This window comes from Tiliqua scincoides, chromosome 3 (genome assembly GCF_035046505.1).
Source record: "Tiliqua scincoides isolate rTilSci1 chromosome 3, rTilSci1.hap2, whole genome shotgun sequence".
NCBI lineage: Eukaryota > Metazoa > Chordata > Lepidosauria > Squamata > Scincidae > Tiliqua > Tiliqua scincoides.
In genome coordinates, this window is record NC_089823.1 from 143,901,846 (window position 1) to 143,925,471 (window position 23,626).

Here is a 23,626-nt window from a genome sequence, read left to right on the forward strand (position 1 = left end):
ATATATGTACTAAGCACCATCCAGCTGAATGACAAAATTGCCAGTATACTGAGGACTTCAGTACTACTCACACATGGAAGTTTATATATTCCAACTTCGAATGGAATGGTTACCCTTCTTTAATATTCTTTCCATTTCAGATTCTTCAAGCAAAAAGACAGAATTCCAAGGGCCATTCCAACTGTTACATTGTTGGAACAAATTCTACAACCATTTAATTTGGGAAAAACTGGTGCACAATAGTCTAGTTCAGAGGTGCCCAAACCCCGGCCCTGGGGCCACTTGCAGCCCTTGAGGCCTCTCAATGTGGCTCTCAGGGAGCCCCCAATCTCCAATGAGCCTCTGGCCCTATGGAGATTTGTTGGAGCCCACACTGGCCCGATGCAAATGTCTAGTTCAAGGGAATCTGGTTTCTCATGATAAATGTGGTAAGATTGCCCCTTCACTAGTGGTCTGATAATGATTATATGGATGTGTCATTCGTGCAAAATAGCAATTCCACATAAGGGACTACTAATGTGGTGACTATGACTGTATGATTGTAGCAGTCCAAAAGAGGAATCAAGTTTATGGAAATAGCAGTAAGCACAAGCCATTCTCATGGTGGGTACAGTTCTCACAAATGGCACTTACATCTGAGTGCTATTTGACTATGAGCCCAATGGTGGTCCAACCACACTCTCCAGGGCCACTGGGTTTCTTTGAACCAGGTCTGAGATTTAAAAACAACAAAATATCCTAGAATTCAGCATATTTAACTTTGCTTGGATATGACATACCTTGGGTCTATCCTACTAGAGGAAGTGTGCCATCAAAACTGGCTCTAAAACCAACTTTATGTATTACTTTGCAACAGAAGGATTGGATGTACAAGTCTGATATGCTTGTTATTCCACAACATCACATTCAAAATGTAGCCTTGGCATGTCCTTAATGTGCATCAAGGGGCTGTAAATAATTCAAGCAAGAGATAGTCAAAGGCTACATTTCAGATACAGTACAGATGTGCAGGAATAGGAAGCATGGGGAACCTGGGCATTCTGCTTCTGCAATGCAAGACAATGTCCAAAATATCTCTAAGACGGTGTCCATCTTCCAATGAAATAAATATCACTTTCTTGAATGGAAAATAACTTATCCTCATACTTTTGAAGAGTAAGAGACAGGTTGTAGCTTGCTGATTTGATCTTATTCTGGGCCTCTAGATGGGTCATGCCATCCGTGTTGGCTCCATCAATTGCTACGACCAAATCTCCCTGGTTCATCTGGGACTGAGCTGCCTTGCTGCCAGGTGTAATCTGTAGAGAGAAAAAAGGGAAAAAAGAGAGAGAGAAAGGCTGTCAGAACAAGACTACAATCATCTACTCACATTTGTTCAGTGCTCACATGTACCTTATATTACATTAACTGCTCTGCTGTAAGACAGCATAATCTGTATGTGCATGAATTCTTCACATATAGATATTGTTTTAGCTTCTTAGCAGAGAGATACGCTTGAATTGCAAAGGTCTTGCTTTCACAAGCAGACATCTCATTAAAATAAAAAACAACCACAGGAATATATAGACTCAATGAAAGTGAAATGATAAGCGCCTGGATAGTTAGGGGCTGTAAACAGCAACAGAAGCTCAGTCCAAGTTCTCCCCAATGCACCTGAGGTGCTATCTCCTGAGTGCGTTGCAAGGTACAGGCAAACTGTGATGAGCAGCTAAGGGCCCAATCCAATGGCCCTCCAGCGCCGGCGTTGAGCTCCACTGCTAGCACTGGGTGTTGAAAACATGCCATAAAGTATGCTTATGGCACCCTGTTAGGAAGGTGTGCCAGCACCAGGCCACGCAAGTTGGTGCTAGGCCCAGCACCGGATGGAATATACCCTGAGAACACCAGAGGGGAGTCATACTGCCGAGTGGTAGTACAAGTTTTTGGGATGGGAGAGGCATTCCAGGGCGAGGGGAGGATGGGGGAGGATCCTGAAGGAGCCCTGCTCCACCAGATCCTATCTCCCGTGTCAGAATTTTCTTGTCTGTGCTGGCAAAATACCTAGTGAAGACCTGAGAAGCCCCATTGCAGGACATGGGGCTTTCCTCAGGGGAAGGGGACAAAAGTCCCTTTTCCCTGAGGAGATCTCCAGCAGCCTCAGTGGAGCCACTGGATACAGCTGTTGCCATCTTGGTAATGGCAACAATGAGGATGGGATTGGGCTGTGAGTTGCCTAAAGGCAGGGCTCTGCCAAAGCCTCTGTACACACTGCAGAGGAGGGAGTTAGGGTCCAATCCTATCCAGCGTTTCAACACTGATGCAGCTGTCACAACAGGGCACGCACTGCATGCTGCAGTGGGGGGCAGACAGTCATGGAGGTGTCCTCAAGGCAAGGGTACATTTGTTCCCTTACCTTGGGACTGTATTGTGGCTGCATTGGTACTGGAAAATTGGATAGGATTGGGTCCTTCAAGAGTTCTTTGCCTATGTCTCTGATTGTGCAGACCTAATGTTGCTGGTGAGCCAGTCCTTGTTCAGTTCCAAATATAGCCCTTTTTAAAAACAACAAAAACATATCTGAAGTTATGACTAATAATAATTTGCTTAACTAATGAAAATACAAGGAAATTGATTCTTTGCATCACCTAATGCTGAATCAAGTATAAAAATAATATCCCTACAAGCCATAGACAAAGCAACCAAAGCAATCAGAACAGAAATAGCATGAGGGCCGAATACTGTATTTGCTCTTGTCGGACTGGAATTTGAATAGCATAACTCCTCCTAAATAATAGGCTGGGTTCGTTTAGTAACTGTGATACTTGATATAATAGGGATTGGGGACTGCCCAGCAGAAACCAAGATGAGACCCTGACTAATATAAGCTCTTTGAAAGAAAAAAAAGTCCTCAGCCGTCATCTCTACAAGACTATAAATTTCCCCAACTTGAAATATAGATGCCCATCTTGTCCTAAAAATGTTAGCTACTCTAAACTGCTGACATATCTAAACCCAGGAAAGCTGACTCCTGGTGTTTCACACCTGCCTGAACTTATCAAGCAGGAAGAGTCATTACTGAGCACTGACTCTTACTGAAAAAAGTAAAAAGACAGCCCAAACTAGGAATTCCTGCTCAAGCTATCTAACTTACCTTCTTCACTAGCAGGAGTGTTAGTGGACCTAGAATTAATCAACCTGGCTTCCAAAATGGAAATTAGAAACTAGGTGTTTTTTTTCTGTGTTCTGTGATATTTGCATGGGAGTTACTCCAGAAAAATGAAATCCCCAGGTAAAAATTCAGTAAAACAGTCTTTTTGAGAAGCCTGTTCCAATTTAGAAATCAGCACATACATATCAGCCAAAAACAACACAGTTTTCATGAATATCACTTTCCCGGAGACTTTAACGGAAGTTCTTCAGAACATTGACTTCTGAGTAAGGTCTCCAGTCAATATCTTGACTGGAATACACTTGTTGCTACCTTTGCCCACTTCCTCCTGGTATGAGATTCTAGATCAGTGGTTCCCTACAATAAGGTAAGGGAACCATTAAGACTATGCAGGACCATTATGCAGGGGGGTGGCAATCCAGTGGTGACAGCACTCTTAGAAGCGACGGCATTCAGTAGTGGACCTGACCTCATTAGGTCCATGACATGCTGTTCCCCCCTCCCCAGATACTCACTGAGGCTCACGGAGCCTTGCACAACGTTCCCCAGTGGTTGAGAAGCCTTCTGAAGCTTCCCGCTGCTTTAAACAATACTTCTGGTTTCCCAACAAAACCAGAAGTAAACAGCGAGGGAAGCCTCAGAAGGCTTCTCATCCACTGCTGAGCACTGTGTGGAGCCTCGCCTGCCCACGGAACAGCTTGGATGGGCAGGTGGGGCAGTGCAGTAGGCAGAGGCAGAAGCGGCAGCGAGCATGCAGCAAGAGCAGCACCTGGGGCATTTGTCCCCCTGCCCCCACCGTAGCTTCACACAGCTGCCAATGCTGATGAAGGAGAAAAAGGGTTTTCTGGACTGACCTGTGTTCAGGGGTGTTTGAAAACACTACAAAACCCAGATTCTTGCTACTGCCAAACACTGGTAAGTAAAAAAAAAAAAAAAAACCTGGAAGTTGCATTGCCACCAACAGCACCATTACCACCTAATTGCCACTCTCCTTAAAGACAGTGGTCTTCTTAAACACAGTGGTTCCTGCTGGCCTGGGGGTCGCAACCCCCAGGTTGGGAATCACTATTCTAGATGCTGCTTGCAGTGGTGAAGCGAAAGGGGTGGAGGGGGTAGCAATTGCACAAGGCAACAAGCTTTAGGGAGGCAACAAGCTGAGCTTGACTAGCGGCCAAAATTGTGAAAACTTTGGTATGGTATAACATAATACCATCATGTTATATATCATTGGAAAGGTAATTTAATGCAGAAAGCAAATGAGCAAACCACACTGGAATATCTGTATTCTATCAAAAGTTATGGCCAATTAACCAGAAAATGAAAACGTAACTGCTCTAAGGAGCAAAAAGTAGATTTCTTTAACTCAAAACCGACCTATGAGACTGATTATTCTGAGACCCAATAAGATGTTATTATGATACAGCATAGGACCAATAAGGTGTTAATATGAGTCAGCTCTCATTTCTATTAATACAGCTACCCCTGCTAACTGTGTAAAGAGGCACTTTTTCAAGTGGTGCTCCTCTTATATTTAGCAGGGGGAGAATAACTGTCCCCCTTCACCCCAGCACAGTGTCTCTAATCAATAAGGGGAACACTTTTTTATTTATTTAATTAAATTTGATTTTGTTGTGGGCGGGGGAGCTACAAAATCTTCTTTGACCCCAGGTAGTCAATATATGCCTTAGCTATGCCACTGACTGGTGGGAGGCAGCAGAGCAAGTGAGTGGAGAGCTGCTGGGAGGAGGAGGAGGGTTTTCCCCCCAATTTTCACTTTTTCAAAAGCCTGGGGGTAACGTCACTTCTGGTTGTGACATCATTTCTGAGGCATCATTTTGAGCTTGGCACTGGGCTACAATGATCATTAGCTATGTCACTGGCTGCTTGTTGATCACATTATCCAAAGTTTCCCATGTGCGCATTAGCAAGGCTAGTCCTAGACAGGGACAATTCTTTCTTTCCATCTTATTGTCTTAAAAACGGTAAGAGGAACGCACTGGTGTTGCTCAGCAACTGTAGAATCCTAATTCTTTTCAGGCACCCTATGGGTACCAAGCCAACAGTTACAAAGCACTTCTGCTACGGGTGTCATATCCTATTGCTTACTAATGCCACAATACATTATCCCCATTCCTGCCAGTCGGAAAGGATTACGTGAGAATACTGCAGCCCTTTAACATCTCACAACATTCTCCTTAACCACCTACATCTGTCCACAAATGGATAGGCCAGCATTTTAGTAGTATAGGGCAGGGTACATGTAAAATAAAAACCTGAGAGGCAAAACTTGGGTATTCTCAGGCAAGTTATTTTGTATCATGGGCAGAAAATCAATCCCAACATTCCTCAATTCCTTAAAATTTCTCAACTAAGTATGAAGAGGAATTAGTAAGTACAAAGAAGAAGAAACTTAATCTTGTTCCCACAAAGCCAGAGAATAGACCTGAGGCCCATTATTTATAAATAAATGCATTTTGTTTCAAATACAAGCTTTTGCCCTTGGAAGTTTGGGCAACTTTTCAATATTTTGATAAAAATGATGCTGAAATGTGCAATAAATAGCGAAAACTGGACAGAAAACCAAACATGAAGATCTATATCCTATCCAACTTTCCAGCACCAATGCAGTTGTGCAGATTGGGGGGAGAGTCACGGAGGTCTTCTCAATGTAAGGGAATGTTCGTTCCCTCACCTCTGGGCTGCACTGTGGCTGCATCAATGTTAGAAAGTTGGAGGGGATTGGCCCTCATTAATTAAAATTTTATTTATTTATTTATTTATAAATTCATTCATTTATTCAAAACAAAAACAAAAATTTATATCTTTAGTTCCCCCTTGTAACCAATGTAACTGCTTCCAATATATTTAGAAAAATAAAGACAATAAATGAGTATGATCTTTAACCAAGGTTTATGACTCCCCAAATACTGCATCTTCTCCAAAGATGAATTATAACTGCTATAATTAGATGTAACTGATTTCCACAATCTATTCCAAGAAAGCCAAAAGCCTGCAATTGGGACCAGCAGGGAACACTCAGTAATCCAAAGTGAGCAACGTACACAGTGACAGATAAGGGAAAGCCAACTCTGAAGTATCACGGAACATTGGGGTCTATCTTGTTCCAATCTAGAAGCAAGGATTAGAGTGAAGAGCTTCTGATCTGCTGACACCATGAGCTTGTCTACACTATAGTTTTTCACAGGTCAAATGTGCCCCAACATGGTTCTTCGGATTTGTTACTGTCTTCATGTCTGGTTTCTATTCTGCTCACTGCCACTGAATTTCCTTGGACAGAGTCACCAAAAAGTCATATGATATAGCTTTTGCTAGGCTGTACCACTTCAAAATGCAGGAGAGTATTTGCATATTTAAGAAAAAGACATACAGTATTTAAAAAATACATCCCAAACACACAAACACAGCAGGTCTCAAATGTGAAGTCTCATAAAGTGTCAACTACTTGCAAATACTAAGTGTCATTGCATGTTACCTACAATATGTCAAATATTAAACATTTTGCATGTTAATTATTAAATATGAAATACCATTGAATGCCTGCTACTTTCAACAAATATTATATTCCATGACAAGTCAATATTCAAATATTGTCAAGTCTCAGTTGTCAAATCTCAAAAGCTGACATCAAGCATCAGTGGTAGTCAAAAGCAGATCTAACATATTCATTAAGTATGCAGTAAATATTGAGAGAATATGTGGGAAATATTCAACACCAAAGTTACCAGAGAATTCAAAGACCACATTTGTGCCAGCTCTAATCCAGATGGCCCTGACAGACAACAAGCGTATCCCAGCCTGGGTTTGATGATCTGCACTGTCCTGCCAAATGGTAAAGAGGATTTTACCATGTCTATGAGGGAGATATGGAGTAATATAAGTTGTATATTACATACAAAATATAATATTGTTGTATTGACATAACATAACTATCATCAGTATTCACCTGGATTGTTTTCCTCTAGGTTCTGTTTTCTCCAACCATTTCCACTGAGACTAATGTTAAAGCTTCTTCCATTTTAAAGAGCTATACTGTATTTCACAGTGAAATGTACATCATATATCTTAAAACAGCCTGCTTAAGGTTGCTATAGTGTTATTGCCCTGTTTCTTGAACTTTATTTTAATGTTCCATCCTTTCCTCCTATTCCTGGCAAAAACGGATCATCCTTGTAACCTTTTTCCACACCATTAGATAAAATTGGGGGTTTCATGTCTTTTTTCCCCACTGACAATTGCACTAGGATAGAGTAATTTTAATTTACTGGTTCTTCCCAGCCTTTTCTGTCCAACACAACTCACTGACAATAACTTAAGGTTTCTATATTTTCATGTAACTGCAAAAGTTTTTATTTTTAACATATTCAGCCCACCCAAGCTGTAAAAGGTCATGTCCTATAAGGGCACTGAAGACTATAGGAAGGGTTTCTAAAGTGATACCTATTGACCTGAAGTCACTTTTCATATTCAGCTGCTTAAAATGGCTTTGGCTTTGAATATGATCTGATGTTCCAGGTACTGACTTGCTGCACACGTGATTGCTTTTATTACCTTTTATTATTTGGGCAATTAGACTGTTTCCTTGGTATTCTATGCCCCCCCCCCACAGTAGTATTGCTACTATAGTCTTCTATATGTGTATGTAACATAAAATACAATATAAGCCCTCTTAAGTTAACTATGGGCACAATCCTGAGGCACCTATGGGCCGGCGCAAGTCCCTTGTGCAGGCGCAGGAGGATCGCAAACATGCTGTAAGGCACATTTGCACCTCCTCGGGACAAAGTTGGGCCGGCGCATGGAGGTGCACTGGCCTGCAGAGGCCTTCACGCCAGCTTCCTCAGTGAGGCTTGTGTCAGGCCAGTTGGGCAGACGCAAGCCTCTGGGGTGGGCAGGGAGGAGGCAGGAGGGAGACATTCCTGGGCGGGGAGAGGGTGGGTGGTGGGTGGCGCTGGGGGCGGGCAGGTGGGGAGTGGGAGGCGGGGCTGGGATCCAGCACTTATGCTGAATCCCAAACCTCATCCTCTGGAGTGGCGTGGAACTGCTCCACTCTCCTCAGATTTGCGCCACCTCAGGAGGTGGTGCCAGTCCGAGGAGACTCATAGGGGAAAGGACGCCTTACCCAGAGGTAAAGGAAAAAGTTTTGCCTTGCCTCTGGCTGAGCCACCTTGGGCCCCTATCCTGTGCTGGTTACAGAGCAAAACTCTTGGCTTGCCTGTTCCAGCATAGGGTAGGATTGAGCCCTATGTTTCATATATTTGTCATTAGTGTAAGTATGTTACCTTTCCCATTATTACTTTACAAAATGCAGCTTCTACAAACAGTAAAATGCTGGATGTCAATCTCATTCACCAAATAATAGCTTTTTCCCCTTAAGCAATGTCTTTTTCAAATTTTGCAGTATAGTGTATCAAATTGTAAGCAGATGCTGTTTAGAGCATATGTGAAAACCTAAATTTGAAGTTTATTCTGTTGTTCAAATGGAAGCAATCAAAAGGGGATTGGAACATCTTTGTCCGTAACAGCTGTTTCCTCACATTCTGTTCCTTTGCCATGCTCCAAGCTATTTCCACAGACAGCAGAGAGCCAATGCATCTGTTTCATTGTCTCTTTGCAACTCACACACACCTGGGCTGTTCCTTTGGAAGGGGTGCAAGAAAAGGGGAAGCAACATATAGCCCTATTCATACATTTTCTTTCCAGATACAGGGAGTGCTTGCTGGGGGACAGCAGGAGCATGCACACTAGACACACACTCCATGTCAACATATTCCCTGGACATATCTCAGCTCTCTTTACATTCTGTTTGTCCAAAGAGGCAAGTGCTGAATGTGAGGAGAGTTACTTTCCATGATTTCCGACACTGGCCATCCAGCTGCCCAACACTAGGTGTTCCTTGTGCTTGAGAAGCAAATGCCTATGTATGGCTTAAGTTTCATGCACATTGCAACACCCATGGGGCTTCTAGTATATAGGCCCTTTCACTATTCTGCTGGTCATAATGACAGGCTTTTGCTGCTAATAGTATAATAAAGGAGACATGTTTTCACATTGCAGAAGGGTTTCCATTACTGCTGGGTGACAACAGACCATCCCAACACATTTGAGGATAAAGGGAAAAGGGTTTCCAGAGCAGAAGGTATGAAGTTCAGTCAGGCTTAAACCTCAGCACCTTTTTCTTTAAAAAGTAAATGTTGGAGCTAGTGCTCTTGGTTACAGACAGCTCAGTCACTGCAATAGAACAGTAAGACAGGCAGTAGTGGGCTGGGTGAATAGGTGAATAGGCAACCTTTTCAGGCCAAAGTTGTTGTGGCTCAGAACTCTGAAAGGAGAAGCAGATGGGTGTGCTCTGAGTAAATGATGGACAGCCCAATCCTGAGCTGCCCAGCGCATGGGGCTGCAGCAGAGCTGAAAATGGCTGTCACCACATCCTACATACACCAGGCAGCTGCCAGCAGCTCCTCAGGAGAAGGGGACTTTTGTTCCCTTCCCCCAGGTAAAGCGACCAGCCCCGCAATGGGGCTACTTGATTCTATAGCGACTGAAAGGGAATCAAGAGCCTCTGTGTCGTGCAGCCTGCTTCCCTCCAGCCCCACTCACTCCCTCTAGAACGCCTCTTCCCTGCCCTCCCTCCGCCTCCCCCCTCCCTGGAATCACTCCTCCCCGCCTCCCCCCATGCCTCCATCTACCTATCTGCTGCTCGGAGGTACACGTGACCACCAAGCGGTGGAGCTCCAGCTCTCACCCGGCACTAGCTCAGCGCCGGCCAGTGCTGGGCTAACACCAGTGGAGCACTGGCACTAGGGCCCATAAACGTGCTGGCGGTGAGCAGTGTGCTGAGCTCAGGATTGGACTCTGAGTGAGTGGGAGATGGTGAAGAAGGACTTCCCGGGGTCCTACAACAGAAGCTGCCCAGTATGAGATTAGATGCTGCATGTGTAATCCAGCTCCTGAAATATGGCATATCATTTATAGTTTCTAAAGTTATTCAACCCTTCTAATTTGGCAGCAAACCTTACATATCTGAATTTAAAAGCCAGGAACTTGAAAAAAACCCAAACATCAAAGACACTTAAAAACCCATATCATTTCTAATCTTCCTCATTGAATTAACAGTTGGCACTGGTTTGGTACTGAATATTTGCATTTGGCAACATGGCAGAAAACTGAAAGCAAATTTGGATGAAGAAAGAAGACCGTCAAAATGACATCCATGACAATATGAGGAAACTTTCATTTTGATGCCAGTCATATACTACATACACATAAAGTAGCAAAAACTATATGTGCCTTATATGGTAAGAAATATTGATATCAGGGACACATTACTACTAAGTTCTCTCACACAGACCCAAGATCACTGTAATACTTTTGCATAACAACCATTCATTTCAAGGGATCATGTATGGTAAAATTTGCTAGAGGATAGTAGCCATCTTCAAGAAAAAAGGAGGAACAAAGAGAGGAAATGGTGCCTGGTTTCAGAATTACTTTCATTTGTCTTTATTTTGCACCTTGGAAGAAGATAAAATATAAGTGACTTTCAACCTGAATTCAACCATCCAGAATGCTATTGGCTTCATCTGTGTCCTTTGTCTTGAATAATGGGAAGTGTAAATATTTCTGAAACTACAGCTAATCTTTTTTTTTTTTCAAGACAGCTGTGGTTGATATTTTTGGCTACTGTCTTAAGAAAAGAAAATACAGCACAAAGTCCTTTTAATGCAGCCGGTGCCATGTTTAACAAGGGGCACTCTGTGCAAAGCAAGTGGCAACTTTTTGACGCAACCTATATGCACATTTGTAGTGGAAGAAAATCAAAGATAGCAAACAAAGAAAGGAAAAACTACCAAGAAGAGCTACTACAATAACCTGGTCTTAAAAACTGATTTCACAGTTAACTACTGTCAATATCTGATCCCCAATATTTATAAATTTGGCAAATTATATCTAGGAATTTTAACATTTGATATGGCTGCATTCTACTGTTCTCAAAAATGTCTCCAAATAACAATGCCAACCAGAGGCCTGCAGCAAAAGATCTGCCTAGTTCGGTGGTTCTCAGGCTTTTACCACCGGCACCCACTTTTTAGAATGAAAATCTGTCAGGACCCACCAGAAGTGATGTCTTGACCAGAAGTGACATCATCAAGCAGGAAAATTTTACACAATTCTAGGCTGCAATCTTACCCACACTTACCCAGGAGTAAGTCCCATTTCTATCATGGTTAAAAGCATATACAGAGTAGCCTGTAAAAAGTACAGATCTGTAACATTTCCCAAATGCAGTCACATACCATGGTAGCAACAAGTCTGATTAAATAAAAAATAAAATATTGAAATGAATGGGCACCCACCCGAAATTGGCTGAAATTGGACCTACTGGGTCCCAACACACAATCTGAGAAACAATGGCCTACCTATTTCACCTTTATAAGTGACTTCTCTCCTCTGCACCTCTGGATCAGGTTGACCTTTCTCCTAGCTCCATTCTCTCCATTCTCCCTCGAAGTTTTCCTTCCCATTCAGACTTGACTTCCTCTTTTTCCACCATTCCTGTAGACCACCCCCAACTTCTAATATTCTTTCTTAATCTTCCTCATTTTCTGAACCTGATACTTTCCCCATTTCTCCTTTTAAAGATTTTTTGCAAGGTATTTTTGCCCCTTGTGCCCTTTCTTAAAGATCTGAGTAGAACCACTGGAACCACTGGAAGCTAGAAGCTCACCTTTCTGAGACATTGCACTGCCAGATACTTCCAGATGTTTCATTTACCATCATCTCAAAATCCCATCACATGTTACAATTACAGTTATACAAGTGGACAACCCATTACATAAAATATTACACAAGTAAAATCACTGCATCAGTAACACACTTGAATACTTTCAAAAATAACAGGCTCAATGAACATGTACAGTGAACAGTTCTAAGAAGGTAGCCATAGACAGAGGTCGTCTGGGCACCTCTTTCAAAGAGGCGAAACAGAAACTAACTGTGGCCCACAGCACAGATTGAGACCTCAGGGAATCCACAACCCCAGAGGAGCTGTTGTAAGGCAATCCCTCAGATGACTCCCTGCCTGAAGAGGTTGCAATACAGAGATAACTAACATATCCCCCACTGGACCCACTGCAACTTCAGACTCTCCTTATTGTTCCTGGGATTTCAAGAGGAGTAACGATAGCAGGGAGTTGCAGAAGTCTAGAACCAGCAATGTCTATTTGACTTCTCAAGACTTTCTCTCCATCAGCCCTGCTTGGAAAGAGGGAGGAAGTACAAGCTCCAGATCAGGACATGGCTGAGATTCAGAAAGGGACAAAGCAGACAGCTCTGCTAAAAAATTCTTCAGCACTTTCTGCTAGGTGCTGGTGCAACTGTTCTGTGGGGATAGCTCTCACCCAACAGCACAATACTGTGCATATTTACTCAGAGGCCCTACTTCGTCCAATGGGACTGGGGAAAGTGTGCACAGGATTGCAGCCCAAGTCTTGTAAGCCCAATCATGCTGGGTAGCTCATCTGCTGCTCCAGGCCCCTTTGCCTATTACCTGCTACTGCTACCAGGGCCTAGGAGAGGGGGGTAAAGGGGGTAATTTGTACCCAGGCCCAGGGTCAAAAGGGGGGCCCAGGAGCCAAAGGAGGGGGCCCAGAAATTTCCTGAGATCTTACATTTTCCTGTCTACTCAGACTTGTTGCCCACCCAGGATGCTAGAGACACTACCACAACTAGGGATGCTGGGGAGACTACTGATGCCACATGGGTTGGTAGACTTGGGCTCCAAAGACTTTTCCCGCTGTCTCTACCCTCCCCCCACCCTGTTTCACCCCTCCCTGCCCCTATTCTGCTCTCCTGTCACAACCCTCCCCTATTCTGTTTCACCCTTCCCTCTCTGCTAAGGGGCCCAAAAGAAACTTTGTACCCCTGGATAAAATTCCTCTCAGAGGCCCTGAATGCTACCCATGTGCTCCTATACTAGTTATGGTTGACAGAAATGGACAGAGGTGAACTTGTTCCTCTCAAGGAAATTCCAGGATTCCTTCAGCAAATTATCAGCTTCTATTGAAAAAAAGGTATCTAGATATTTAACTTACAGTGATATAAAGAAAAAGAGGCACTGACTAACACTTGGCATTTTCCAGAAATAAATCAGAATAACTGTCTAAAGAACCTATCCTATCCTCAAGATAATTCAGTGTATCACTACATATGCCGGTGTAGCTTCAACTCTGCCAGTACAGAAGCCTGCCTGCCAAAAGATACACCACAGACTTCAGATGCAATGCTGGAAAACACTGCATTGACATACTCAGATGCAACTCAGATGCCAGTGCAACTCCACTGGTGCAGAGAGGCCAAAACACAGAGAAGACTGGGGTGCAACATGGGAAGAATGTGGAGGAGACAACAAATATCCTAACCCCCATTCAAGGACATGACTCCAGTGCCAGAAAAATGCAACACCAACAACAGAACCAGTGTAGGTAGGTAGGACGCCCAAAAGGAACAAAGGAAAAGGGAGAAACAAAAATTCAGCTCCTGCCACCACTCCATTGTCCTGCTCACTCCATATGACAGACCATAGGATAGAGACTACTTTTGGCAGTTGATCACACCACACCAACTCTAGTACTAAAGCCCCACCAGCTCAGATGACATAACCTCTCTGATTTCTCAAACTTTGGTGATGGGAACCATAATGAAAAGGCAGTTGGTGCACTAAGGAAGCAATTTGTACAAACTACTTTTTGTCCCTCACAATACGTATACCAAGATCTAACTTTTGTCTTCTTAGAACGCTTGTTGTAAGTATTCTGCTCCAGGATGTCTCCACACACAAACACCCAAGCAGACCCTCTAGCTCACCACGCCAACATGGGAAGCATAATGCACCCCACAGAGATAAGCAAGGGGGGAGGGAATCCCATGCTGCAATGTATTTATGCTGAATCTTCTCCTACGTTTTCATCCTCCCATTCTGACCCTCCAGGATTAACACGTGCATCTCTGCTATCAACTGTGTTGCCTAACCGTCCCTTCCTTTTACAACTGCTAAGTGTTGGGAGATTCTGTTCCCTTTTGGTGAATATAAGGGGCTCCAACCATTGGTACTGCTGGCCAAACACTCAGCTGATTCCCTCTTGTTTTCAGGACTGCATCATTGCCATGGGGGTGGGGGGTTGAATAGTAGTCATCTACAGACTTCCAGTGCAGCTCCCCCCAAGAGAGGGAAAGGAAAAGTTGCGAGCTATCATGCTGTGACCCCCTACAGGGCAGCACTGCATGTACACTCTGGTGGCACCACTATCCCTCACAAACACCACGTATGCATCTCAAGCCAGAGAACAGGTGTGGTTGATACTGTTGTCAAGAACTTGTTAATGTCTCTGTGTTTCTCCTTGCTCTCTATAGGCGGCTGTCCCATAAAAAAAGGGCATCATGCAGACCCCAAGGGATGCCTATAGCCTGCCTGCCTGCCTGCCTGCCTAGTGACCAGTGTGAGCATAGCTGCTACAATGACACCCCAAAGTCACATGGATTACATGCCAACTTCACAGCGAAGTTGCTGCTTCACATCATGATGATGATGCACTGCCAGCAGGATGCTGCTCTGTGAATAATATGTTGTGTCGGTGTTTCCATGAACATCGAAGGTGTCACTGGGAAGGGCTGCACCAGTGTTGCTTTGCCAAGATAGGTTGGGCATTTGGTCCTCGTTGCACCAGTGTCAGTGTGCTCTCAGTGTGGCGTTGCCAGGGCAGGCTTAAGAAATGACAGACATTGTGTCAGCATCTGCAACGTTGACATGGCATCCAAGTAAGATTGGGCCTTTAGGGGAGTATCAACATTTCCCTTGGAATAAGGCACTATGATTTGGAAAATGTTATATTCCTACAGTCAGAGATGCAACCTTGTGAGCATAATAAGCAAACCAGCAACAAATACGTATTTATCTCTCCGAAAACGGACTGTGCTGAACGACCTGAAAACAGTTTAAATCCAAATGCCTTTCTGTGTTAGCTCTTCTTGTTATGACAACATTCAGGGGGAGCAAGACAAAAAGAGCCACAAGAAATTTATTGTTCAACAGACAAAAGATGTCTTGAAAGGGAGAGAAAGAGCTGCCTGATTGCTCTCCCTGCCTCTCTTGTATCATCTGGTGCGAAATGAATAATTAAAGAATGGCAAACAAATCAGAAGTCTGAGTACAAGACAGTTGTGTTAATTTGAGATTCCTCATGCATTCAAAATGGAAATCACATAATTTAATTAAAAAAAAATACCCCACTCAATAGCCAGCCAGAAAAAATTCAATGAAAAGTAATTTGTCTCCTTCCAAACACCCTTAGTTAAAGTTCCATGGGACAGTGCGTTCATTTGTTCCACTAGCCAAGTTATAGGCCTGTTAAATTAAAATGGGCGGCTGGAATGGCGGTAAGGAGGCAGCTGCGGCTTCACTTCCAGGAGCCCCGCTTGGGCGGTGGCATCACGGTGGAGCGGGCGGGCAGCGAGGCTGGCAGGCGCAGCTGTCGCCAGCACCAGCAGCAGCATGCGCCGCGGGGCGTCCTGGTGTCGGGCCGGCCGGCGCTGCGCCTGGAGCACTGCGCGCTCTTCCAGTGCCGGCGCTGCCGGGCGGTGCTGGGCGACTCGCTGCAGCTCTGCGCCCAGGAGGAGGAGCGCCGCCTGCTCGCCTGCCTCAGTGAGTGGCCCCGCGGGTCGGTGGGCTGCCTGGAGCGCGGGCCTCTCCTCTTGCGTCCCCTCGGAAGGAAGCCCCGCTGCAGCCAGTGGGCTTGTTCTCGGGAAGGAGCAGAGGGCGGCAGCTTTGGGGCACAGTCCTCTGCACGTCTACTCGGAAGTAAGCCCCATTAGAGTCAGTGGTGTTTACTCCCAAGAAAGTGTGCATAGGGTTGTAGCCCAGTCCTCTGCATGTCTATGTGTTGCTTAGTGCAATTATGGTCAGTGGGGCTCACTCTCGAAAAGGGTGGATAGGATTGGAGCCTCAGAGCCCAGTCTTCTGCATGTCTACAGTCACATGAGAGTCAATAGAACTTACTCCCAGGAAAGTGTGGATAGGATAGCAGTCCTAATTGGACAGAGTCCAGACAGGCAAGGCATGTTTGTCTGCAGCTGTCAATGACCCTGAAGGCATCTCTGAGAACAGAAAAGTGACCTGCAAAGCTTCTTGCACATTAATAAGTGTGGAACCATTTTTGGCATTAAACAGCATCAACAGCCCTGGCCAAAGGTGCAGACAAAAACATTCCACCAACCTTAGCAGTTACACAATAGCGAACAGTTGGATCAGACATTATACCCTGGGGGCTGGGGGCTAAGAATAGGCCCTCAGTTTGGCTGTACTTGTCGTAAGAGGCGACTAAACAGCCACCGGGTAGATGGGACTCGTCAGCCTAGGAAGGCAGCTCATCTAAGAGAAGGAAACTCTGACCTCAAACCTCCACTGCCTTGTGGCTACATCCAGTTCTGGAAAAGGCTTCAGGAGTCAACCTCGAGGCAAAATCAGGAGCCGGAGTCCCTTAGGCAGTTCATGGCTGAACACAGTCATGTTCTGGCAACTCCTGCGACGCCGCTGGAACCAACCGTATTGGCTTCTGCCTTTCCATTGGACCATTCCAGCGACGTGGAGAGGGGGGATTTGCTGCATGGGTAACAGCCTATCCTCCATACCTTCTTTACCCAGGCTTCGCGCACTGGAGAGGACACTCCAACTTCGCCATGCGGCGTCGGCACAACACGGGAAGCAGCAGTTTACCGGTTATAAGTCTTTGCTCGATTGGCGTAGAGCATGACGCCAGGGGCTGCTTCCGACGGTGGGAGAGATCATTGCATCTCATTGGGCAGCTACCGCCCGCCTTAAGCTGGGCAGTCCCCAGCCAGTAAGGTGTTGCCTCGCCACGGTCCGTTAACCTCATGGGGTGCGTGGGGTTTAGGGTGAAAACCGACAAGCGGATCGACAACTCTGCACCATGCAACAGAAAACAGAAAACTACTGCCCTAAAGCTGGGCACCTGGAACGTTAGGACAATGACACCTGGCTTCTCTGATGACCTGCAAGAAATAGACGACGCACGCAAAACAGCTGTCATCGACATGGAGCTGAGCAGACTGCAGATGGACATCGTCGCCCTTCAAGAGACTAGGCTGCCAGATTCCGGATCTGTCAAGGAGAGAAATTTCTCATTTTTCTGGCAGGGAAAACCACCAAATGAAACCAGGGAACATGGTGTTGGCTTTGCGGTCAGAAATACCCTGCTGAAATCCATCATCCCACCTACTGTGGGAAGTGAAAGAATTTTGTCCCTGCAGCTCCAGTCATCAGCAGCAGGACCTATCACTCTCATCAGTGCTTATGCACCGACTCTGTCGTCTCCAGCAGAAGCCAAAGACAAATTCTATGATGACCTGGCCACCACTGTCAAGAAAATCCCTGTAAAAGAGCCATTGTTCATCCTCGGCGATTTCAATGCTAGAGTTGGTGCTGATAACAGTTCATGGCCCACTTGCTTAGGTCAGTTTGGCACTGGGAGGATGAACGAAAATGGCCAACGCCTGCTAGAGTTTTGCTGTCATCACGGTCTCTGTGTCAGCAACACATTCTTCAACACAAAGCCCCAACATAGAGTCTCTTGGAGACATCCAAGATCAAAGCACTGGCACCAGCTCGACCTGATCCTCACCAGACGCTCCAGCCTTCCCAGCATCAAGATCACACGCAGTTATCATGGTGCTGCCTGCGACACTGACCACTCCCTGGTGTGCAGCAGAGTGAAACTGCAAACAAAGCGACTGTACCACACGAAAAAGGAAGGAAGACCTCGCATTGATACCAGCAAGACCCGGGATCAGAGAAAAGTGGAGGAATTTGCACAAGCGCTTGAGGAATCTCTTCCAGGCCCGGCCGACGCAAACGCATCCAACAGATGGGAACATTTCAAGAATACCGTTTACAACACCGCCTTGTCCATATTCGGCAAGAAGACCAACAAGGCGGCAGACTGGTTTGAAGCCCACTCTGAGGAGTTGACACCAGTCATTGAGGAAAAGAGGAGAGCTCAAGCAGCATACAAGGCCTGTCCCAGTGAGCGCAACCTGCAGGTCCTCCGAACTGCTCGCAGCAAAGTCCAACAGACTGCCAGGAGATGTGCTAACGACTACTGGCTCCAGCTCTGTTCCGAGATACAGATAGCAGCTGACACGGGCAACATCAGGGGGATGTATGATGGTATCAAGCAGGTCCTAGGTCCAACACAGAAGAAAATTGCCCCTCTGAAGTCTGCCACAGGCGAGGTCATCCAGGATCGGGCGCAGCAGATGGAACGCTGGGTGCAGCACTACTCTGAGCTATATTCCAGAGAAAATGTAGTCACCGAAGAAGCACTGAACAACATTGAGTGCCTGCCTGTGCTGGAAGAGCTTGACAGTGAACCAACCCTAGAAGAACTTCACGTGGCCCTGGACTCCCTTGCCTTTGGCAAGGCACCTGGAAAAGACAGCATCCCTGCTGAAGTCCTAAAATGCTGCAAAGAGATCATCATCACTGAGCTGCATGAAATCCTCTGTCTCTGCTGGAGAGAAGGTGGAGTACCTCAAGACATGAGGGATGCAAACATCATCACGCTGTACAAGAACAAAGGTGACAGGGGTGACTGCAACAACTATCGCGGCATCTCTCTCCTTAGCGTTGTAGGAAAGTTGTTTGCCCGAGTTGTACTAAAGAGGCTCCAGGTACTTGCAGAGAGCGTCTATCCAGAATCGCAGTGTGGATTCCGAGCCAACAGGTCCACCACTGATATGGTATTCTCCCTTAGACAACTGCAGGAGAAATGCAGGGAACAACGACAGCCACTCTTTATAGCCTTCATAGATCTCACAAAGGCTTTCGACCTGGTCAGCAGAGACGGCCTCTTCAAGATTCTCCCCAAGATTGGATGTCCACCCAGGCTCCTCAGCATCATCAGATCTTTCCACAAGGACATGAAGGGCACTGTTGTCTTCGATGGCTCCACATCAGACCCTTTTGACATCCGAAGCGGAGTGAAGCAGGGCTGTGTTCTTGCACCAACCTTGTTTGGGATTTTCTTCGCTGTCCTGCTGAAGCAGGCCTTTGGAACTGCAACAGAAGGCATCTATCTCTGGACCAGATCAGACGGAAAGCTCTTCAACCTCTCCAGACTGAGAGCAAAATCCAAAGTCCAGCTGAAATGTCTGCGTGACTTCCTCTTTGCCGACGATGCAGCTGTCACTACCCACTCTGCCAAAGATCTCCAGCAGCTCATGGATCGTTTTAGCAAGGCCTGCCAAGATTTTGGACTGACAATCAGCCTGAAGAAAACACAGGTCATGGTTCAGGATGTGGACTCACCTCCCTGCATTACAATCTCTGAGCATGAACTGGAGGTTGTCCATGACTTTGTGTACCTTGGCTCAACGATCTCCGACACTCATTCTCTCGATACCGAGCTAAACAAGCGCATCGGTAAAGCAGCTACCACGTTTTCCAGACTCACAAAGAGAGTATGGTCCAACAAGAAGCTGACGGAACATACCAAGATCCAGGTCTACAGAGCTTGCGTCCTGAGTACACTTCTGTACTGCAGCGAGTCATGGACTCTTCGCTCACAACAGGAGAGGAAACTGAGCGCTTTCCACATGCGCTGCCTCCGACGCATCCTCGGCATCACCTGGCAGGACAAAGTTCCAAACAACACAGTCCTGGAACGTGCTGGAATCCCTAGCATGTATTCACTGCTGAAACAGAGACGCCTGCGTTGGCTTGGTCATGTCGTGAGAATGGATGATGGCCGGATCCCAAAGGATCTCCTCTATGGAGAACTCGTGCAAGGAAAGCGCCCTACAGGTAGACCACAGCTGCGATACAAGGACATCTGCAAGAGGGATCTGAAGGCCTTAGGGATGGACCTCAACAAGTGGGAAACCCTGGCCTCTGAGCGGCCCGCTTGGAGGCAGGCTGTGCAGCATGGCCTTTCCCAGTTTGAAGAGACACTTTGCCAACAGTCTGAGGCTAAGAGGCAAAGAAGGAAGGCCCATAGCCAGGGAGACAGACCAGGGACAGACTGCACTTGCTCCCGGTGTGGAAGGGATTGTCACTCCCGGATTGGCCTTTTCAGCCACACTAGACGCTGTGCCAGAACCACCTTTCAGAGCGCGATGCCATAGTCTTTCGAGACTGAAGGTTGCCAATACAAAAAAAAATTAAAATGACATTTTGGGTTTCATAAAATAAATACATCTTTAAAGAATGAAAACTGCAACAGTGTGTGTGAGAATGGGCATTTTGTAATGAGTCAAAGGAAGAGAACTAATCTCATCTGTACAGAAATTTCCCTCTCACTTGATACTTAGATCCTTCATTGTTGAAAGAAACAGGTACACTGTACACATTGAAGGACAGGACTTGGGTGACTTTTATAATACTCAGCTGCATGTTACCACATGTAACACTCCAGCCACCCTATAGGGCTACTTGAATCTGCACCAGTGAAATAGCTGGATTTGGATTTAGGATTGGCCTGCACTGCTGTGATCAGTCCAACCTCACCCCCAGGCACAATCCACCTCCTGGTCCGCCCTCCTCTTGCCCAAAAATGTCTCCTCCCAGCCCCAGAATGCCCTCCCACCACCCCGTGCCGGCCTGCTTGGGACGGCACAAACTTACTCCCTCTGGGCGCAGGTCGGCCATCTGTCAGCCAGCATGGGCCTCTGCACTGGCCCAGTTGGCTCTAGAGCAGGTGCAAATGTGGTTTATGGCACATTTATGACAAGTTTGGACTGGCACAGAGGTCCTGCACTTGACAAACGAGTGCTCTGGATTGGACTCTAAGACTGAAAACCTGTACACACTTTCCTGAGTGTGCCCCATTGACCACAATGAGACTTACTTCTGAGTAGTTGTTGTTATGCAGGATTGTCAGACACACTGAAACCACAACATAAGTTTAAGGCTTTATTATGAGGAATAGAACCTGAACCACACCAAACCAAATAAACTTGTTCCAAATCTTCCCCAGTTGAGTGAGGACCTGAGGCAGGCACTAGACAGGCAGGAAGCAGCAGGACTTGAGGCAAAGGCTGGCTGGTTGCTCCCTGGCTCTCAGGGGCTCTCTTAGGGGCTCCTTGCTGCAGCTCTCTCTCTCAGCTCTCAACTTTCAGCTCCGCTCTGCAGCTCCTTCTCTCCCAGCTCGCCTGTTTATCTTTCTTCCTCCACAGAGCTTGCTCCCCAGGGCAGCTCACAGCAGCTCTTCCCTGGTGGTCTATCCAGCTCTCTGCTTGTGTCAAGCCCCTTTTATAGGCCTCTGCACACAGCAGCCTCTACCTTCCCTCCGCTGGTACTGCAGCCTCCTCTCCTGCAGCAGTTTTCCCTCAGGTCCTCCTCAGACTGAGCCCAAGTTTTACACATAACACTGTTCATAAGACTTGTGCTATAAAAAGTTATTTAAATAGTGAGAGTAAAACTGAAACATCTCAAAGGCGCACAGGAGACTGTAATTTAAGTACTTCTTGATCATGTTGCATCAACAGACAAGCCAAATTCATTGTACCCTTAATATCTGCGATGCTGTCCTGTTCTGTGCACATATTGCGACAAAACAGCAACAATAGGCTGAGGGCTATGTCTTTCTAAAGATATTTCTTAGTGGCACTGCTAGGAATGGCAGCAGCACCTGAAACAAAAAAAAAATGTCTTTAAGGCATACTTTAAGTATACTTTGTTGTGAGGTTTTGAAATACTTTCACGGCTTAGGTGCACTGAGAGCCCCCAGCCAGCTGTACCAGTTCTGTTAGTTCACATTGGATTAGCAGCAATCAGAACAGGGACTGCCTTTGCTAGAATGGAGTGATCAGCATGCTAGTGGTCAGTACTCTGAATCAGCACATCAGTCACACACTGTGATGTTACAGCAGCTGGAAAATGCTGATATCTGGAAGCAACATTAGCCTGTCTGTGATTTGGATATTATGATGCATCAACTAAATTTTATATACTGTTAGGTTCTATTTTTATCCAAGCAGTAATTCAGGGGCTGCCCATTAATGGTTGACCTCTTTCCAACAATAATTTTTTTCCCCCTTACAAAAGCTGTTAAGGTTAAAATGATTTTTATGAGGCTCAGACCTGAGAATTCTTTAACAAGTTTGCCGTTTTTCAGAAGCAGCCTAAGTTATGAATGAAATGGGTGGATACAGAACTGCCCCAACCCTTTGGAAGTCCCTTCTTATTTCAAAAGCTTCTAATGAAATCTAATTCAAAGCAAAGTGAATAAAAATAAAATGTTTTTGTAGGGCTCAGCACCCCTCAAAGCTGCCCTCTATTGAGACAGACCAGGGATCCTTCTAATCCAGTGTGCTCTGCCTGGCAATGGGGTCCCAAAAAGCCTTAGGTGATGTTCTTCCCATATTCTGTTATCTGAGATCTTTTAATTAGAGATGTTCAGAAACCCAGCAAAATTGACCTGAGCATTCATGCAGAAATGCATGACATCAAGACAGGTTAATTTGCTCTAGACCCACAGGACAGTTCTTGGCAAAAGAGGAGGCAGATACACTCTGCTGCACCTCAGCTATAACCTAACATATTACATGAGCACTCCACATGGATGCCTGCTCATGGGAAGGCTTAATTCTACCCCTTTTGTAAAAGGAGAGATGTTTGCATTAAAATGCCATCCCAACAGGCTTTGGCATGGAGCAGCCACACCCCATATTACATTTTCTTGGAGGTACAGGAGAGTATGTATTTATTTCTTCAATTCCTATGCTGTCCTTTAATACAAATGTTCACAGGGCAGCTCACAATAAGAACAATAAATCAAAATACATGTGTGCAATCCTCTACCACATGGATTGTTCGGCCAGACAGGCATGTGAACTGGCTCTTCCCATTCTCTGGGAAGCAAACTGTAAAGCACATTAGACCTGTGCTTTAAATGGCACAGTATGTTTTATGATCCATTCTTATGGCCATTCATAATGTAGTGGTGTTTATTAATTTTTAAAAACATTGTTACTTGTCTTGAGCCTAATGGGGATAAGGCACATCAATAATAAAATAAGCAAACTAAATAACTAATTTCCTTAAGACTGAGCTAGGCAGCCAGATAGTAGCTTTTAAGAAGCACAACTGGAGGGAGCCACCACTCTTTATTAAAGATCCCAACTTCCTAATGGTTGTCCTGTTCTTCAACATAGGAGTCTGGGCTAGCACAGAAGGGAGAGAGAATGTTCCAGGGCAGGTGGTACTTACAGTTGCCAAACTTGGTTCTGGAAAAGTTCTTCTAGTTGTAAAAGTTGCATGCCCGACAGAAATTCAGCAGCTGAATTTTGGCTGGGCATTTTGCTCTGACAAACCTAGTGGTGTCCTCCTCAGAAAAGATGCACCGATAGATCCTCAGCTAGGATCCTGGCTTGTGTTTCTGGTGCGCA

The 23,626-nt window shown here is 45.6% G+C and overlaps 1 protein-coding gene across 22 annotated transcripts in view; it reads right to left on the reverse strand.

The window, feature by feature from the left end:
* The window catches only part of LDB3 (LIM domain binding 3), a 192,488-nt gene that overhangs the window by 113,486 nt on the left and 55,376 nt on the right, over positions 1–23,626 (reverse strand). For 21 of the 22 annotated variants that reach the window (XM_066622485.1, XM_066622490.1, XM_066622492.1 and 18 more), the window contains exon 3: positions 1,147–1,298. In XM_066622485.1, coding sequence (XP_066478582.1) covers positions 1,147–1,298 — 152 coding nt within the window. Of the gene's footprint in view, positions 1–1,146; positions 1,299–2,392; positions 2,532–23,626 lie in introns of all 22 variants that reach the window. The other variant, XM_066622477.1, reaches the window with a different exon arrangement.